The 18799-nt window shown below is 43.8% G+C and overlaps 1 protein-coding gene across 1 annotated transcript; it reads left to right on the forward strand.

Moving 5' to 3' along the window:
• The first annotated feature begins 2577 nt into the window (after positions 1–2577).
• On the forward strand, positions 2578–18123 carry WNT16 (Wnt family member 16). The gene is made up of 4 exons (XM_030959696.1): positions 2578–2934; positions 3027–3265; positions 5252–5532; positions 11986–18123. Exons 1-4 carry the CDS (start codon positions 2849–2851, stop codon positions 12448–12450), a joined length of 1071 nt encoding a protein of 356 aa, XP_030815556.1. The 5' UTR covers positions 2578–2848; the 3' UTR covers positions 12451–18123.
• The last annotated feature ends 676 nt before the right edge of the window (positions 18124–18799 follow it).

Genomic DNA, 18799 nt, shown 5'->3' on the forward strand with positions numbered 1-18799 from the left:
TGTTCACTGAATTTTGGCACTTGACCTTGGCTTCGATTCTGCTTCACTGTCTCTGCATCCCACCTCATGTTGCTGTCTGTGATGGAGTGAATGGTCTTCCAGCAGAGAGATCTCTGAAGCATCAGCTAATTAGAATTTCAGCCTTCAGAAACATTTGACAAATTACAACAAATGTTGGTAGATCAGCAAGGCATTTCTAAATTGTTTCCCTTTGCTGATTTGCAAAGCACATAACGTGCAAGGTGAAGTGTTTGCCCTTCTGCTCCTGGTAGCCAACTGACCTGCATGCAGACACAGAGCTCCAGACTACAGGAACACTGCTGTACCTGCTGCCTTTGCCTGGGGAAGAGAGTGCTGCTGGAGGGAATAAAGCAGAGATGGTGTAAAGAGCAGGCAGGAAGCTGCAGCTCAGCAGGGCAGAGGATGGGGATCTGCTGGGGCACACGGCTGTGACAGCAAACAGGGAGTGGCTGTAAGGGAAACAGATGGGAAGAAAGGCAGATGAGAGATTAGGATTCAAACACATTGTAACCCAAACTTTTTTAAATCAGATGGTCATGGAAAAATGTAGTTTGTTTCCAGTCACTCCTAGAGATTGAACTGGATGATCTCAAGGACTCCCTTACAATAAATATTACTTTTGGTTTAGCATCAGCCCTCCAAATTGCAAGTGTTTCACTGTAGAGTGAAACACGATCAAATGGTTTCCCTAACTAGGCAAAGACGATTGTGGCGAAAAATGCACATAAAATCAGATCTTCATGAGAACCCAACAGAAAGGTGATTTATTTATTTAAGGGGCCATATATGAAATGCTACAAATAGGATTGGACTTTTTGAAATCAATATTTTTAAAATTTAAATCTCACATTGCTATTTGTATATAAAGTTCTGTAGCTACTATAGAAAAATTCACATACAAGAATTTAGAACCAAAGGATCTATAAAGACTTTAATAAATTTAAAAAAACCAACCAGCAACAACAAAACAAACAACCAACCACAGAGAAGAAACTTGTTTAAAGAACCTGCAGGAAAAAATAATTTCGGTGTGGATGACAAATTCATAGAGCAGATAAAGCAGCACATAAGGAATCCACGTCTGCTAGACCAAGGCTCTGAATTAACTTTAGAAGATGGAGCCAGGAAGCAGCAAAGAGGATAAAATGAACCATGTGTCCTGGAATAATTAGATAATTCTCTGACACAGCCCACACATTTTGGCTGGTTCAGGCCTGTTTCATGGCTGGTTCCCTGTTTTCCAATGTCCCTCGCTCTGGTCTAAGTTCCTCTGCAACCACAAGCAGATGTTCTCTGGACTAAAATTCAGAACAGAGAAAATAAGTTATATTGAAAGGTTTAAATAACTAGTGGGGTCATGAGCAATCTGCCCCGAGTTGATGATGCTTTGGAGACGCTTTGAGGGCAGATACATAAGCATGAAACGGGAAGGAGGCGTCATTTTCTAGATCTAAATAGACCACAGACTGTGCTCTTAAAACATCTCTGCACGTTCATGGGCAAAAAAGGCAAGGGAAAACAGCACATCTACGTGATTATTTCCCAAGATGTTGTACTCATAAAAAAGTTCATTTGTCATTGAGATGATTTATTGTGTTCTTCACTTGGAGCTATTGTCAGTCCACAAGAGCTATTTCACTAATTTACAACTGTGTCAAATCAAAGTTTTACAGATCTGTCATTTTATCCGGATTATTTTTAGTGCAGGTGTTTTGCTTACACAGAAGGAAGCCGCAATATATTGTGATCAAAGAGGACTTGAAAGTCCAGAGTGCCAACAGCAGCTCTCCATCAGGTGCTAGTTGACTCATTGGCTTTTAATGTGTAACTGAGGACCAGCAATCGAGGCAGCAGTTGATAAGACTGTCTCACCGAAGTTAACAGGAATGAACAAATGCTGTCCTAATGAATACTGATGCTGACTCAGTTAAAGCATTAGAAGATTGTAATAAAAAGTGTAGGGAATGTTATGATGGGTTAACATCTCTCTCATTTCTGTGGGTTAAATCGCTGCAGGCCTACGGGTTCCTTTGCCCCCAGTTCCACTCTGCCGCGCCCGGACCCCGCTGCACCCCTCGCAGCCCAAGAGGCAGCACCGCAGAGGCGAGGCCGTGTGGGGCCGTGCGGGGCCGTGCTTTGTGCAGCGGATCCGTGCGGGGCCGTGCGGGGCCGTGCTTTGTGCAGCGGAGCGGGGCCGTGCGGGGCCGTGCTTGGCCGTGCTTTGTGCAGCGGAGCGGGGCCGTGCGGGGCCGTGCTTGGCCGTGCTTTGTGCAGCGGATCCGTGCGGGGCCGTGCGGGGCCGTGCGGGGCCGTGCGGGGCCGCGCTTTGTGCAGCGGATCCGTGCGGGGCCGTGCGGGGCCGTGCTTGGCGCGCTTTGTGCAGCGGATCCGTGCGGGGCCGTGCGGGGCCGTGCTTTGTGCAGCGGAGCGGGGCCGTGCGGGGCCGTGCTTGGCCGCGCTTTGTGCAGCGGAGCCCCCGCCGCGCCCCCGCCCGGCCCGCCCCGGCCCGCCCCGGCCCCCGGGCGGCCAATGCACGGGCGGGGAGGCACAGCCGGGGAAGGAGCCGGGGAGAACATCAATCCCAACTTTCTCACCTTGACGGGAACCGAGCGCTCCCGATGTGTCCCCTCCCGCCGCCCTCCCTGCCAGCCCAGCCTCCCCAGGAGGGCCGTCCGACGGCCGGGGCTCGCCGCGCCAGCTGTCCCCTGTCCCTGGAGGGGGACAAACCCGAGTAGGGGGTGCCCCTGGGTACGGTCCCCCTCGGTCCCTGCTGCCCGGGCGGGCCGCGGGCAGGGGCGGCGGCGCGGCGGGGCTGGATGCGGCTGCCATGGGGCGCGGGGCTCCGCTCGGACCGAGCCTGCTGCGGGCAGCGCTGCTGCTCGCCCTCTGCCCCGCCGCCGGCAGCACCTGGATGTGAGTAGCCGGGGTCAGGGTGGGAGGGCTGCGCCGAGCCCGTCCCCTCGTGTCCGTCGGGGCCCGGCGCTGACGGGCCGCTGCCTCCGCAGGTGGCTGGGCATCGCGGCCGCCGGCGGGCCCGAGAAGCCGGGCTGCGCCAGCCCTCCGCTGAGCCGCCGGCAGCAGGACCTGTGCGAGCAGAAGCCGGAGCTGATGCCCGCGATCCGGGAGGGAGCGCGCCTGGGGCTCCAGGAGTGCCGCAGCCAGTTCCGACACGAGCGCTGGGACTGCCGCTCGCCGCCCGCCGCCCGCCGCGGCACCGCCGGCCCCGGGCAGCAGCTCAGCAGCGGTGAGTGAGTGGCCGAGAGACCGCCCCGAGGGACGCTGCCCGCTCGGCGGGGCGGGGGCCGGGCTGCCCGGGGGAATGGGACGCGGGGACCGTCCGTGTGTCCCGTCGGCAGAGCCGGGCAGGGAGGTGCCCGCCGCCGTCCCGGGAGGGACCGCGGGCGCACGAAATGCAGCGAGCAGACCAAACCTGCGCTTGTCTTTGCAACGCTGCTGCTGCTTCTTGTAACTTTCCCGTAGTACATCCGTGGATGGCACTGCCCATGGGTAGATCTACTTAACTATATTGAAACACTGTTGTTCTCAGACTTATGTTGGCTTTATCCCCTTGTGTCATAGTTACTAAATAAGTGGGCTTATGACATATCATTTAAGAAAGATCACTTGCAGGTAAAAATGTCTGCTCAGGACACTAAATACAACGTGAAATGCTTTAAAATATATAATATGTGCTCAGTTATGTGATATTGATCAGGGCAGTGAAACCAAAGGTGCTTTTTTTGCATAAGGTAATTATGAAATTGCTGGAATTTCTCTGAAACAAGGATGAGGTTTTTTTGTATCAAATGTCACACCAAAACTTTCCTGCAACTTTTTTTTTTTTTTTTTTTTGCTCTCTGGTCACTGATTGTGTGATGGATGTGATTTTAAGTTTTGTAGTACTGCACTTCGTGTTCATGCAATCTTTGTACTAAAGCAGTGTAAAACCCCCAAGTTTTAATATGAAAACATAAAGTGAGGAATGAAAAGTGATGCATATTCCAAAAAGGAAAGGGGAAAAAAAGAAAGTGGGAGTTTTCCCCACTATATGGAGCCATATGTGTGTTAGTCCTTCCGTTCAACAGGAAGGACAGTTCCTGAAGACCCATAAGTGAGTGCCACTGCTCACCCACACAGCTTCACTAGTGTGGGCTGTGGAAGCCTTTTATGATGGTACCAGCACCACAGACTAATACAAACAGAAGAAACAAACAGGAATTTCCCTACCCATGAGCAGAAACATTGGAGACTGGAAATAAATAATTTTCACAACAATGAAAATTGGCCCCTTTCAGTAAAATTTTAGCTAAATTTATTGATCTCTCAATCATATTCAATTTGCTTAGATTATGCCTTACTTAACACAGTAATGTGTTAAATGTGGCTGGGTGCCACATTATGCCAGAAGTTTCAGAGAATGGGGCAGGCCTAAGAAGCCAGTCTAACAAGTAAAGGCCTTTCATGCTGCTGTCTTTCCCATGGCCAGCTTTTTCTGGGAAAAGCACATGGCCAGAATATCTTTGTGCTGATTTCTGCCTTGTTTAAGACTTTTGGGACTCTTTGCAACCTTTGTGAATTAGAAGAACATCAATGATTGCTAAATTTAGCATGAGGTAAGTTTTGGCCCTGTACCACAGTAACCTGGGATCATGACAGCTTCTCTGAGGTTTTCTTCTTCAAATCAATATGAACAGTGAAAAGCAGAGTGGAGAGTAAGGGGTTTGGAATGTGGTTCGTTTGGAGCTTGATTCTTCATTTATTACTTGGCTTGAAAATTTCTGTGGCAAATAAAATTCCTAATCAGATTTAGAAAGGAATTACCAAAAATTGCATGGTACCAGTAGTGAGAAACAGCATCATTAATAGCATGGCCATATGAAGAGGCCATGCCCTGAAGTTGTTGTGGGGTATGAACATCCACTGCTTTGAGCAAGTCCACACTACAGACCAAGCTGTGATGACTTTAAATTTGTAACTGTTATTAACTTTTAGTAATCATCTGGCTTGTAAAGTCCCTTTCTGCAGCCCATGTGGGGTGTGGGGTCTCTGTTTGGGGTTTGGGCTCAGTTTGAGGTCCCAGTGTGGGGTTTGGGGGCAGTTTGGGGTTTGGGGATCCCGTTATGGGGCGATGGGTCAGTTTGGGGTTTGGGGACCTCTGTTTTGGGGTGTGGGTGCCAGGAAGGTGACCAGAGGCAGTTCTGGGGTGACATGTCCATGCCTCGCCGTGCAGGCACGAAGGAGACGGCGTTCGTGTCGGCGGTGACGGCGGCGGGGCTGGTGCACTCGGTGACGCGCTCGTGCAGCGCGGGCAACGTGACCGAGTGCTCCTGCGATGTCACCCTGCGGCACGGCGGCTCTGCCAGCGAGGGATGGCACTGGGGCGGCTGCTCGGACGACATCCACTACGGAATGTCCTTCAGCAGGAAGTTCCTGGATGCGCCTTTGAAGAACGCGACAGGCAAGAGCGGGCTGGTGGCCATGGACCTGCACAACAACGAGGCTGGCAGGCAGGTAGGTGCCACTCAGGTGTGGCAGCAGCCGCTCGATCACCTTCATCGGCAAAGTGACACCAGCCAGAGGAGGTGGGGCCTTGGCTGCAGGTATTCATGGGGCCAGTGGCAAGAACATCACCAAAGAAACACGTAGAAACTCAGAATCAGAGCTGGTTTTAACCAACTAATTTCTGTATGTTAAAATAAAAGCCACAAAATAAGTAATAGATCTGTAGGACTTACATAGTAAATTGATCTTAATTGGATATTTGATATGCAGATACAAACTTGAAATAGTCTTGTTATCATCTTAATATGATATGACTTCTGTCACTGATTATTCTGTTATTATCATGACCTGCATTTATAATTCTCTCTAATACTAAATGAGATGGCCAGCTGGATCCAGGGCCTCATTAGTCATCTTGCAGTCTGCAGTCCACACCTGAGAGTGCAAGTTTAACACTGTTCAGAGGGGAAATCAAGAGTTAATATTATCTTTAAAAACATGGCATAGAAATGACACCTTCAAAGTAGCTCATTGGTTAGGACATGCATCAAAGAAGTGGAAGGAGACTGATTTTGGATGGCTTTTTTCAGTCCAAAGAACTTCCAACCAGGCTTGCAGAGGAAAGCTATGCATTTGGGTGTGTGACATTGGATTTTCCTTCCTTCCTGCAGAGGATGCAAAATGGGGGCAGCAATAGCCTATGCAGGGGGATGTGAGCCTGTAATCTAGTGCTTGGGGCTTTCATCTGGAATGGCAGAGATTTGTATTAGTTTTACTTTAAAATTACTTTCTTTGCTTTACCTTGGAGATTTCTTCTTTAATTGCTCTCTCTGGGCTCATAATACTTTAAATCTGTTCTGCTCAGTGACACAGCTTTAACTAAGGGGGAAAAAAAGAAAGGGAAAACCTCTGGTTTTGACTACACATATTGATGGACTCCATTGTGACTCCGAAATTTCCTGTAGCTGGAAGCAGCATCAGTGGGCTTTACTGTAATCAACTTTCCTATCTGCCATAGACAGGGAATAGCCATAGTAAGCCATCATAAGAGCCATGGTAGTATAATTGAAAATTACTTTAATTTGAAGTAATTTTTACAGGTAATATGTGTTATTTCATTTAAGCTGTGTTGTTGAAAAAGCAAAAAATCTTTCAGGTTCCTTCCAGCTGGAACCATTCCATGATTCCAGGTGACAGAGACCCTTTTTTATAACTGAAGTAGTTGAAGAAAACTTTAAACCAAAGTAAAAGATGAGATCTAAAAGCTATGAGTTTAATTAGATGTCAGTCAGCTAAATCACCTCCAAGGAAAGGTGATTGGTATCTTGTAGCAGGAGATGTTAATAAGAGGAACAGAAGATTAAATTATTATCTCCTTAAGGAAAGAGCAAACAGTTGTTTATTATATTTGTAGAGAGAGATAGTTAAGGAAGAAATCCATACAGTCAGCTTCCATGGACAAATATTTTGTAATTTAATGGCAAAATGTAGGATAAAGCAAATATTTTGATCACTGTCCAGAATGAAAAAGAATGTTTGTTGTTGGTACTTGGGATTTCTAGCAGCAATATTATCTGAAGTTTAGCATAACTCTTCATTTTTGTATTTTCAAATCTTAACTAGGAGTTGCTGGAATGTTGGCCTTCATGTTTTGGGGCTTACAAGACGGATGCTTTGATATCTTATGACCTTTTGTAATAAATACTATCATGTTCCTGGTTCGGTGTCTTGCAAGAGCAGTCTTCCAGGGACAGACACAGTCTTCTGTGTTTGTTGGGAGTTAGTAAGAGAACTGGTATGTGCAGAATTCTCTTATTTCTCTCCTATTTCAGTACAAAATGTTATTTTATACTTCCACATCTCATAGTTATCATATCAACATATAAAAATTTTAAAACTGTGTGTCTTTTGAGTTGTCCACTAATCCAACTCTCAGAAGGTTCAGATTGCATCCTTATTCTGGTACAAGATAAACACTCATCATCCTTTAGCAAGGCAATTTTCAGTGTGCTCAGGTGTGCATGTGTGAGCTGGGCTCTTCTGCTCCTTATACAAAAGGATGTGGGGAGTCAGGCACATATGGGTTCACTATCATTGTATTAGTATTATTTCACTACTGGAAAAATTCTGCTCACTTTTATACTTGTGGAAATTTATTTGATGTGGGACTTGTTTGGAGAGTTTGTTTTTACTGATATTCGTGGATTGGTAAGAGACTCACCAAGTTTGGAACTGTTCTTAAGTGCACCTGTGGCAGGACGTGTGTTTGTCTTCATGAATAATCATGTTAGTTCTACCAGTGTCTGAAACTGGGACATTTGATCACAGGCATTGGTTCCTGTGAAAAAACAAGTACTGGCAGTCCTTGTCTCACAGCTGAGAGCAGTGCCTGCAAACAGAAAGCTCAGCTTGGATGTGTTAAGCATTAACTGGCATTAGAGGGTATGCAAACTGTGATTCCATTGACACTCTGCTGCAAATCAGTCTCTGCTTTCTGCCCCATCTGTCTGTTCTAGCCACAGATTCCCACCCTGTGCTGCTCCCTCTGTTAATTGCACTGGATCAGTGAAAGGAAGGCAGTTTAAAAATGATCTTTCTATCAGGTTTAATTTTTGAAAAGAGCAGTGTTCATCCCTGTTCATCACTTAGCCCTGCACTCTTGTTGTGCTTGTTGTGCCACCAAGGCTGAGTGGCAATAGGGGCAGGAGGAGCTGCTCAGATGGGTCTATGGCTGACCACAATGCTGGTGGACCCAGCTCAGTCACCACCCTGCTCATTTCTCACAAGCTATCAGTCAGATCCATACCCACCAAAGAAAGCCTGTCCCAGCTTGCTCAGAATGACACATCCATCCACCAGGTTTCTGTGACAGCGCTCCTCTGAAGCTCTCCATGGAATTTTGTTTCATATGGAGAAGCCTCTCACTAGTTCGTGACTAATTGAACAGATTCACCATATGAACCTAAAATGTGAAACAGAACACTGGTTGTGTAGTCAGTCATGGTCCCAGTAACTCTGCAGTCTCTGTGCACTGCTGAGACACAGGTGTGTCCCACCTGAAGGCCATGTTGGCTCTATAGGTACAATCTTAGGTTTGCTTGCACCATCAGGAGATGACTAATCCCTAAACTTTGCCAGATGTTCAATTATGGGAGATTTTTCATTGAAGTTTACATGATAGACTGAGATGCAGTAGCATGTTCTGTGATCAGGCAAAGCAAAATGTCACCTCCCTGCGCTGGCAACTTAAAGTATATTGGAGTCCAGGCTTAAAATTTGCCCATCCTAGCAGCTGGTAAGCAAGACACTGAATCACATTTGTGTTTCTTTCGTTCATCTGCTCATTCATACACTGCTAATGTATGCCACATTTTTATATTCTGATATCAGTCTAGGAGTTAAACATCAGTTTCTGCTCCTATTTTGAAACTCTGTCTTCCTCTACCTTTGCTTAATTCATCCTCAGAGAAAGACTCTGAGTGTCATCTGCTGGGCTACTTGCCCACATGGCCCTCAGCACCTAGCAGGCATGTTCAGAGCTTCCTCTGACAATTTCTGGATCCTTCTGCCCTTAGTAATTAACTCATTATACTGCAGTGAAAGTGAGGATTAAATCTGTAACCTTACAAATCTACTAGCACAATATGATTTAAAACTACTTTGAAATTCTAGTTACTTGACAAAAATAACTTATCATTCAAAATTGGAAAAATGTTATTAAATCCTTTCTATTTTTAAGTTGAGTGTAAAATTTATCTTTTGATATTGTGTTTGATATTCACATTTTATTAGGTCATCTGTCTTCTGACAGATTTTTCATCCTTGTATTTTAAATTCTCATCTGACCCAATCACTCTTACATCTTAATGAATCATATTTTGACTACCCAGTGATTTCATTGTTGACAGATTCTTGAGATATGAGCAAGGTCAAGTCTGTCTATTAAAGAGACACTAGTCTGTGTAGAAGAGATGGTGAGTATCTTCCAGTATTAACTAGCAGCTGATTGGCCACTAAAAGAGTCTGTGTGTGCTCATGGGTTTGCTTGTTGCAATATTGTTATTTCTTCCAGTAGTGGAGAAAATCTCCAACTGCAAAAGCAGCCCACAGCATGTGGAAGTATTTCCTGTACAGGAGTACCCCTTTGCCAGGTTTAGTTTGTAAAGGCTGTTCTAGGTCAAGGGCACATGCCTGCTCTTCCTTGCTAATGTTTTTTGTGAATGTCTTGCATGTTTGGCTTCCATAGTAACCTCCCCCTAAAAATTGTTCCTGTTTATTCACCAAAGATGTGACTCCAAGCAAACACTTTGGTCATGTGGTTTTTTTAAGGTTTGTAGAGTTTTATGCAAATGCCAGCTCAAGATTGAGTCAACACCTTTGGGGCAGAATGTGCCAGGAGGCCTCAATGCCCAGTGAAACCAATGGAGTAACCATGCTGGACTCATCCCAAACTTCAGAGACCACAGGCACCATGATGAAAAGTCCCAGTTTAGCATATAGAATAGAAATAGCTCATTTGTTTTGCTGTATGCCTTGGAATTTTGGAAATTGAGGATGGCATTTGTGCTGCCTGAGCTACCAATATGGAGTCTGGGACTTGAGTGTTTTTCTGGTCCTGCAGAGGAGCAGTGGGGCCTGGTAGCATTTCAGGTATCAGATGTCACTGCAGAATCAAGGCTTAGGAACTGGCACAAATGAAACTACTTTCTCAGGGGCAACCAGAAGAGGGTGTTAGATTTTTCTTCTTTTTGTTTAGTTCAGTTTCAGAAAGACATAGACTGACAGCAGCTAGTATATAGTATGTGTGGAGGCTGAGTTTTTTCCCCCATGTTTTGGTAAAGCTAGTTCATTCAAAGAGGATTAATTTCAACATGCATTGGCCTTGATGCATGAGGAGTTTCAAGACAAACTTACTATGAGTTAATTTAAAATCCACACTTACTGTTAAATTTCCCAATTGCTTTGATTGTGGAAATTAAATATGGGGAGAAAGGTTAGTAAAATGGAAGATGGCAACATGGGTTTTCTACACTACTAACCAATGGCCCTTATGAATCTACAGGATGGCTCCAGAAGGTATGTTAATGCAAGTGTTAAACAAACCAAAAATTATGATATCTGGTACTACCTCAGTACATGTGGGATTTTTCAGTGCCTTTTTCAAACTCTAATATTTGTCATTAGAGGGTTGTCACAAGACTAATTGTATGATTTTATACTATGACTACTGGATGTTAGAGAAGGAAGTATTGTATTGATTGTCTCCTGAGTGTTTGAGTCAGTCTCAAGATAAAGGAAGTTACTGCCTGTTTACAGATCCCAGTTATTTGAGGCTTGATATCCTACAAACTGAGCCAAAATTGTTACATGTTACAAAAAGCTTAACACAGGATTCAGGTTCCCATTGGTGGTCAGACAGTTACTGTTCAGCCCAGCCCTTGCTTCTGCACGGGTATGGAAAAGTAACTCATCTAAGTATTTAAGTATTTACTTGTTGGCAAGAATTTAAGTGTTGGCAAGAATTTAAATGTTGGCAAGAATTTAATTTAAGTGTTGGCAATAACTGTGAAATCTTGCAAAGACATTGACAGTTATAAAAGTAATATGAGTGCAGCTACATAGTTGTGTTAAACAGAGCCATTACGAAACTGGAAACACTAGGAACTCGTACTAGAACTAGTTATGCCTAAATTAAAAGAACAGGGTTTAAGACTATAAGTGAGAAGCACCTGAGATTTACTACAGATTATCTGAGCCAAAGACACCTCTGCTAAGCCATGGCGGGTCTTTTGACAGACTTTCTGTGAAGCCTGGAGATGTGGACATCCTCCTGCTCTTCCAACAGTTTGCCCAGAGATGCCTCCTCCCGTGCTGCTTTGGGTGCTGAGCCACACTGGCTGCCCAGGCACTGCTGTGTGACTCCAGCCATTCCTGTGGCCTTAGTTACAAACAGGGCTGTCAATGTTTAGTGGTCTTCATGGTAGCTGTAAAGTACCATTAAAAGGCAACATAACTGGATACTTGTCCAGTAAGTGTCTTCCAAAATAGGAAGGGTGCCATGACCTGCCCTATCCTTGCTTTCCCCTTCTGCTGTTCCCCACTAGACTGATCCTTTTGCCCATGAGAGTCATTCCAGCAGTGGGAGGAGCAACACAGGACATGTCATTCAGGTATTTAGGATCCTCCAGAATGAAAAGCGATCCAGAAATCACAGCTTTCACTATTCTGATCAATATTGCTACATTATGGCCATTGCAAACTGCAAATGAAGATCATGCCTCTCATAGTGGGGGTCCAGGACTGGAAACCTGGTTCCTAACACGTGCTCTGACTTCCCTGTTGTGAAAATGGCAGTGGCAGCTGTAATATTAAATACTTTGAGACCTCTGTGCTACTGATGTCAGGCAGCACTCCTGATGAATGAAAGAGCACATCCAAATGTTGTTCTCCCTTTGCTTTCAGGCTGTAGCAAAGCTGATGTCTGTGGATTGCCGTTGTCATGGTGTTTCTGGGTCCTGTGCTGTGAAAACTTGTTGGAAAACCATGTCATCCTTTGAAAAGATTGGCCGGTTTTTAAAGGAGAAGTATGAAAACAGCATACAAATATCAGACAGACTGAAAAAAAAGCTACGCAGAAAAGAGAAGAGCCAGAGAAAAATACCAATTGGGAAGGAGGACCTGCTGTATGTGAACAAATCGCCCAATTACTGCGTGGAAGACCAAAAACTGGGGATCCCTGGCACTCAGGGCAGGGAATGTAACCGCACGTCGCAGGGGCCCGAGGGCTGTAACCTGCTGTGCTGCGGGCGTGGGTACAACACCCACGTCGTGCGGCACGTGGAGCGCTGCGAGTGCAAGTTCGTCTGGTGCTGCTACGTGCGCTGCAGGAGGTGCGAGACCATGACTGACGTACACACCTGCAAGTGAGGTGAAGGACAGGAAACACGGCCGGACCAGCCAGCCAGTGTGCTGCACACAGCTCCTGCCATGGGGGCAGCAGTCACTGTCACCATGCGGGATTTCAGAGGGACCTGCCTGGGGGGAACAGGTACTGCCGCACCATGGGTAGTCCAAGTGTGCCTCGACTGAAAGGACAGCTGAGTAAACATCAGGCTGCATGCAGGGACAGCTTAAACAGCAAAAAGGACTCCTGATGACACATTTGAACATGTTACTCCATGAGCAGAGGCAGATGCTAAACTTTTCAAGTATTTAATAGACAACAATGTCCTCAAGATCTGTGTGGCGCAATGGAGAAATCTCAAGATCTCATTAGACAGAAGAGTCAAGAGAGTTTGTAAAACACATTAGACATAGTCCTTATGTCTTTGCTTTTAAAACTGGGACTAGATGGATCCACTAGATAGTTCATTTCTGCAGACTTCAGAAAGACCCACAAAGATAGGGAAAGAGTTCAGCTGTTGAGCACGAAGCATTTGCTTTGCAGCCGTTCAGAAAACTGCCTTTTGCATAATGTGCAGAAAAGCATCAGGAAGTGAGGAACGTGTGTGACTGCAGAGAGCTCACAGCAGTGTCTGCCTGGAAAAGGAGGGTCAAGCTGTGCCCAGGGGAGAGAGGAGCACAGATTGGTGAATGTGAATGGGGTACCAAACAGCAACCTCAGGGTTTTTAACTGGTTGTCCTTCAAATACACAAGGGACAGGCCTGAGAAGGGACAGAAACACAGTTTGATATTTGAAGGAAATAAAACCCTCTGCAGGCATTTCCTGAGTATCTGAGCACACATTTTGCGAATCAGCTGGTTGTCACCCCACTCTTGAATTCTATGCAATAACCTGCCACATTCAACCATCCCACTGGTGGTTCACCATCATTATGAAAACCACATGAGATTTAGCCCAAAGGAATCTGCCATAAAGAAAAGGATTTTTTAAACAGATTTTCTTCATAGAATCAGCAGCTAGAATTTTTCATTAGGTTGCACCTTCAGTAAGTTCAATGCACAATATAATTTATGGATTGGCTCACACCACTAAAATATTTAAACTGTTAATGATAATACTTTCTCTGTCTCCATATGTTGGCTTAATTTTATTTTACATCTGTGAAAGGTTGTTTATTTTTATGCAGTGATTTAATGCCTGGCTTAAAAAGCATCATGTAAAAGGATTACTGTTTAATTGTGCAAAGAACTATTTTTGATAAGACAAGAAAGTTTATATTTTGTAAATATTTAAATTATGCAAGTTATGTAAAAGGTTTCCACAACAAATGTGATAAGACTACAGCCCTTGAGATTTGTTGGTTAGATATTTGTTAACATTGTAGTAACCTTCAATTGAATATTGTTTGCATGTGCTGGGGGAAATTAGTCAGAACTGCATAAATGTTACAGTTTTTAATCATCAGGGTAGTTGTAACTATTGCAGTTCATACACACTGATGAGAAACACTTGCTACGATTTTCTAAATGGTCAGTTAATTAGTATTCTGCATACTTTCTTTTTTATTATTCTCTTAAATGCATTTTACAAACACTGAAATCACAGCTCCAGCAGTAAGTACTCCCACTGAAATCCAGGGAATTTGGCAGGGTTTGCAATCCCTTAACTTCTTCCATACTAACAGCCAGCTTTTAGAAACTTGGGACAGTTTGGCTGAGGCCTTCAAAGTGACTTTGAAGAATTCATTTCCTAGTCATCAGTCATTTTCCCAGGAAAGATGGTGACCAGATTCTGAACTGTCACTCTTTATTGGATGTGTAAGTCAGGAAGAAGGAAACAAAATCTTCTGTGTTGTGGTATTTCACTGCCTTATGTGGATTATTTTAGGAACATCAGTTCAGCAGCAATGAAGTCCATTATCTGCTACTTGGAACTTTACTCCACATTTGGCCAGTCCATCTCCATTGGCCTGACCAAATTATTATCTTGGGACCACAAAAAAAAATCTGCTCTCTGTGGGGAAGGGTGCTCAGCATGCCAGTAAGGCACTGTCACAGGAGCTTTCAACACCATCTCTGTGAAAACTTGGATAGGGAGGACATACCACAGTGGAAGACCCTGAAGAGAGAGCTGTGAGCCCAGGTTGTTTCAGCAGTGAAAATAAACCCACAGGCTCCTCAGGCTGTGCCACAGGACTGATTGGCAGCATGGATGGGAGATGACTAAACAGCACTAAGTCCTGACAGAACAATACCATACTCTCTGCTGAGACTATACTTCAGATAATACAATTTTTGACACCTAAAATAACCTTGAAATATTATTTAAACTCAGTAGTTTGTTGGGTTTTTTTGGTTTGGGTGGTTTTTTTTTGGCTTTTTTTTTTTGTTGTTGTTTTTTTTTTCCTGTTCATTGATTGCAAGATCAGCAGGAGAAAGAGAATTAAGCACCTGCTTTGGCTGCCTCCAGGGATCAGAAACTTCCCAGAGGTTGGAGTGATTTCTGTGCATTTTACACAGTAGACAATGTAGTTGGACTATTACAGTGCTCTGTGCTGATCCCTACCTCTCTCCCTATATATTCTAATTCCCTGAAACAGAATTTTCATATCTGCATATTTCAAATGATAATAAAGAGATGATGTTCATTTTATTATCTAATATACTACAAAACTTCAAACACAAGGTGTAGTTATATATGTGGTGGGTTAGGTCCTTTTGAGGCATCTATGAAAACTAAGACATAAATCAAGAAATCCACGAAGTTTTTCAGTGGGGTGATTCAGCTGCAAGGACCTGGGAACTTGAGACTGTTCTGATAAAAAATGCTGAAACATTCAAGGCTAAAAAGGATAATTAAAGAAGATTGCTGTAGCATTTGGTAGGAAAAAACATTTGGAAGCTATGTTCCACAGAAGATAGCATTCTCTTCCACTGCCATCCCTCAAGCTCAAAGAGGAGTCATGATCCCTCCTCAGTCTGGAGTGCCTTTCTTCATATCTTTGCATGAGCCTGTAGCCATATCATGCTATGGACAACACCCTCAGAAAGGAACAGACCTTTCTGAGGCAACAGGTGATTACAGATTTAGAGATTATAGCAACTGAAATACAAGATTCAAGGAACTGATTTGCATGTTCTGGAGAGGAGAACATAGGGCAAGGAAGAATGTAAAAAGATACCTAAGTGGAAAGTCATCCATTTTTAACTTGCTAAAAAGTAATTATTTTCAGCTAAGAAGATTGGGACAGCACATGAGCCAACCCACCTAGATACCCAGTTAAGCACAGGAAATGATATCTGAGGAATCTGTTTCAACCTGAGTCTATGAAGGATGCCTTAGATCTTTGGAACCTGGAAAGGGATAACTACAGAGGCAGCAAGGAAAAACTAAAAGTGGCTTTAATGTTATCAGAAATGCAAAGAAGCATCTCAAGTAGAGCATGTTCTCTCTTTCCATTTTTCACTTTTTCAGCCCCCCAGGGAGGCAGGAGCAGGAGTTTGTGCAGCCTCCCCCAGGGAGGCTGAAGCTTAGGAGTTTGTGCCCTGCTGGCCTGGTGCTCAGAGGGTGAGAAGCAACGTCCCTTACATCCCTTGTACAGCATCAGGAGCCCCTGACACCTCATGGTACCCCTGAACAGGTCAAGAGCTCTTCTCACACTTTCCTGCTTCAGCCTCAAAATTCCCATCTAGCCTTACAGGTTTCTTCAAGTTTCTTTAACAGGCCCCTTGCATTCAGGCTGGGTATGGCCTTAAGCCTTAAAACTGAAGGATTTCATCAATCAGAAGTCCTTTGCTTAGCATCCACCTTAGCCATGATCTAAGTCAGTTAGGGAGGCACTGCAGCCCTTCCCATCCTTACAGAGCAAAGTCAGTCAGCACTTATGGTGGCAGTATTACTTCCCCTTTTGAAATTACCCACCTGGCCTCTTATTAATACACTCATTCTTGAAAAACATTCGGACTGCAGAAAACCCAAACAGTTCAGGAGACATTACATACACATCAAGCATTTAGCAGTCAATTCAGTGTTTGAGGAAACTAAGTGCCACAGTAAGACATCTAGAAAGCAAAACATGCTGAGCAAAATAAAGCTTTTTCCAAAGCGGCAATCAGGAAACTAAGGCTGTAAAAGGGTCTGCTTTTCCCAGAGGGGAAAAAAAAAAAAGCTGGATCATGAAAGACACTAGGGAAGGTCCAGGGGTACATCAAGGCAGAGACCTCCTTCAGTTTCTTTTTTAGGACTCGTATTAATCCATATAAAGCATCACTAGTAAAGCAGTTGAGAGCTGTGATTTACATTGAAGTCATCTTCAGGTGCCTTGAATCCCAGCTGGGTATTCCTTGCTGAAGATTAAGCTAAAACCTTCTTGTGTCCTTCCCCCCCACTCTTCTCACAGCTCTACTTTTTAAGGCAGACATACCTCACAATCTTTCTCTTCTCTTCCCTTGCTGCTCTGTTCTCAACAAGCCTGCAAGATGCTACAGATGTTCCCATCACCTGAGTTTCCATATAGAAAACATGGCTCCTGGAGCTTTGTCACACACAGGTATTCGTGCACCTGTACCTTCAACTTTGCAACTGATTTCCTATCCCCAGCTGGAGAGAGGCCAGAATAGTATCTTTGTGCTTGGCAACTCAAATGAAATGCAGATGGATCACCAGAAAGTCTCAGTGATTTCAGAGAGTTCATCTCAGCAGCAGGATACTGTAACTCAAGGCACAGAAGGCAGGACCAGATCTTGCAGCAAGTCAGTAGAGCATGATGATGGAGAAAAACAAGGAGACCCCATTTGTATGGCCACTCCAGTACAACTTCTAAATATCTGGCAAGAGACTTATTAAATATGATACCATACAGCTTTGAGGACATGGTTTAGAGAGTAAGAGGAAGATTTCCATCAAAATTTTAGGACAATTATTTAAAATGCAACAAAAATAATTCTACCATTTCATTGTTTTAAAATACATTGTTTAAAAAGTTTGTTGCAGGTACAACTTTTTAAGGGGTTAAGAGAATCCTGATATCTTAACTCAGATTGCTAATAAAGGCACACATTCTCCATTTAATTTGCAGAGGAAATTTTAACTTTTTAATTTGAAGAAAGATGAAATATTCACTGGTATTCAAAGCCATAATAATGAAGACAAATGTAATCCAGGGAAATTACTAATGTAGCCAAATAGGGTTTCTTCCTCTTAAAACCCTGCTGAGTAACTTCAAAATTATTTTGTATTATTCTGGATAGCAGCATAGCCAATACTGGCATACACACCAACAGAATTGAATTTCTGTGAAAATTCCAGGAATTACACTATTACTTTTTCACTACAGCTTTAAGTAATGAAATAGAATTTCAAACTGATTAGAAAAGGGGATTTTACTTCAATGAAAAAATACATATGATTTTAACACAGCCTCATACACAGGAAAATCTGGAAGATTTAACAAAAGCAGTTGCACTGTGTCAGGTGCATTTATAGCTATTTCACATTAATATTAAGGGAAACCTACATTATTTAAAAAGTTAGTTAAACATAGAGAACAACTCAGAATCCAGTCTTACTCTGGTATCGGAGATTATTTATTTTTCTTACAAGGTAATTCTCAATATTGCTTGAAATTTTTAGTGCACAGAATTTGACTCAGAAAATATCAACAATAATACTATTTCCAATGCCTCTTCAAACTCACTGTGGGCTCCTGAAAAATACTTTGTGGCTTTTGCCCCATAGTACTAGCTTGAAGTTTTTGAGGAATATACCAGAATTCATAACACAAAGCTCCAGGAGATTACAGCCAGTTCTGTGTCAGCCCTAATTTTGTGAATATGGATACAATCAGTTAGTATGGTATAATTTAGTCTCAGGAAAAGTTCAAGCTGGCCCTACTTAAAAGAAATACAAGTTTAGAAAGAAAGCAGGGTCTTCACACAGCTCTGATATAAGCTGAAGAATAAGGCCACTTAAACTTGGTCCTTTTTTTCCATTAAAAAAAAGGATGAAGGAAACATTGTCAGTTAAGTTTACAAGTCACACACTGCAAACCCAAGACACACTGCGCTCTCTGACATTCCACTGAAGAAGAGATTGCCTCAGCTCATGAGAAGCACTGTAGGTGGTGAAGGTGCACAGCTGTGTACCCTGAAACAGCTCTCACTAGAAGGCAGACTGCTTTCTAACAGGTTCTTTGTGATGGGAAATTTATTCCTGATGTTAGAACCAAAAGAGGAAGCTCTTCCATTACACACATCCACTGCAGCTGAACTGCCATAGGGAGAATCAATGGTTAAGCAGCAGTACAAAAGCTGCAGTAAAAAATGCAAAATTTAGTGACAATACTGCTGCTTAATGTGCCAGTCCCTTCTATA

Source organism: Camarhynchus parvulus, chromosome 1A, assembly GCF_901933205.1.
Source record: "Camarhynchus parvulus chromosome 1A, STF_HiC, whole genome shotgun sequence".
Classification (NCBI taxonomy): domain Eukaryota; kingdom Metazoa; phylum Chordata; class Aves; order Passeriformes; family Thraupidae; genus Camarhynchus; species Camarhynchus parvulus.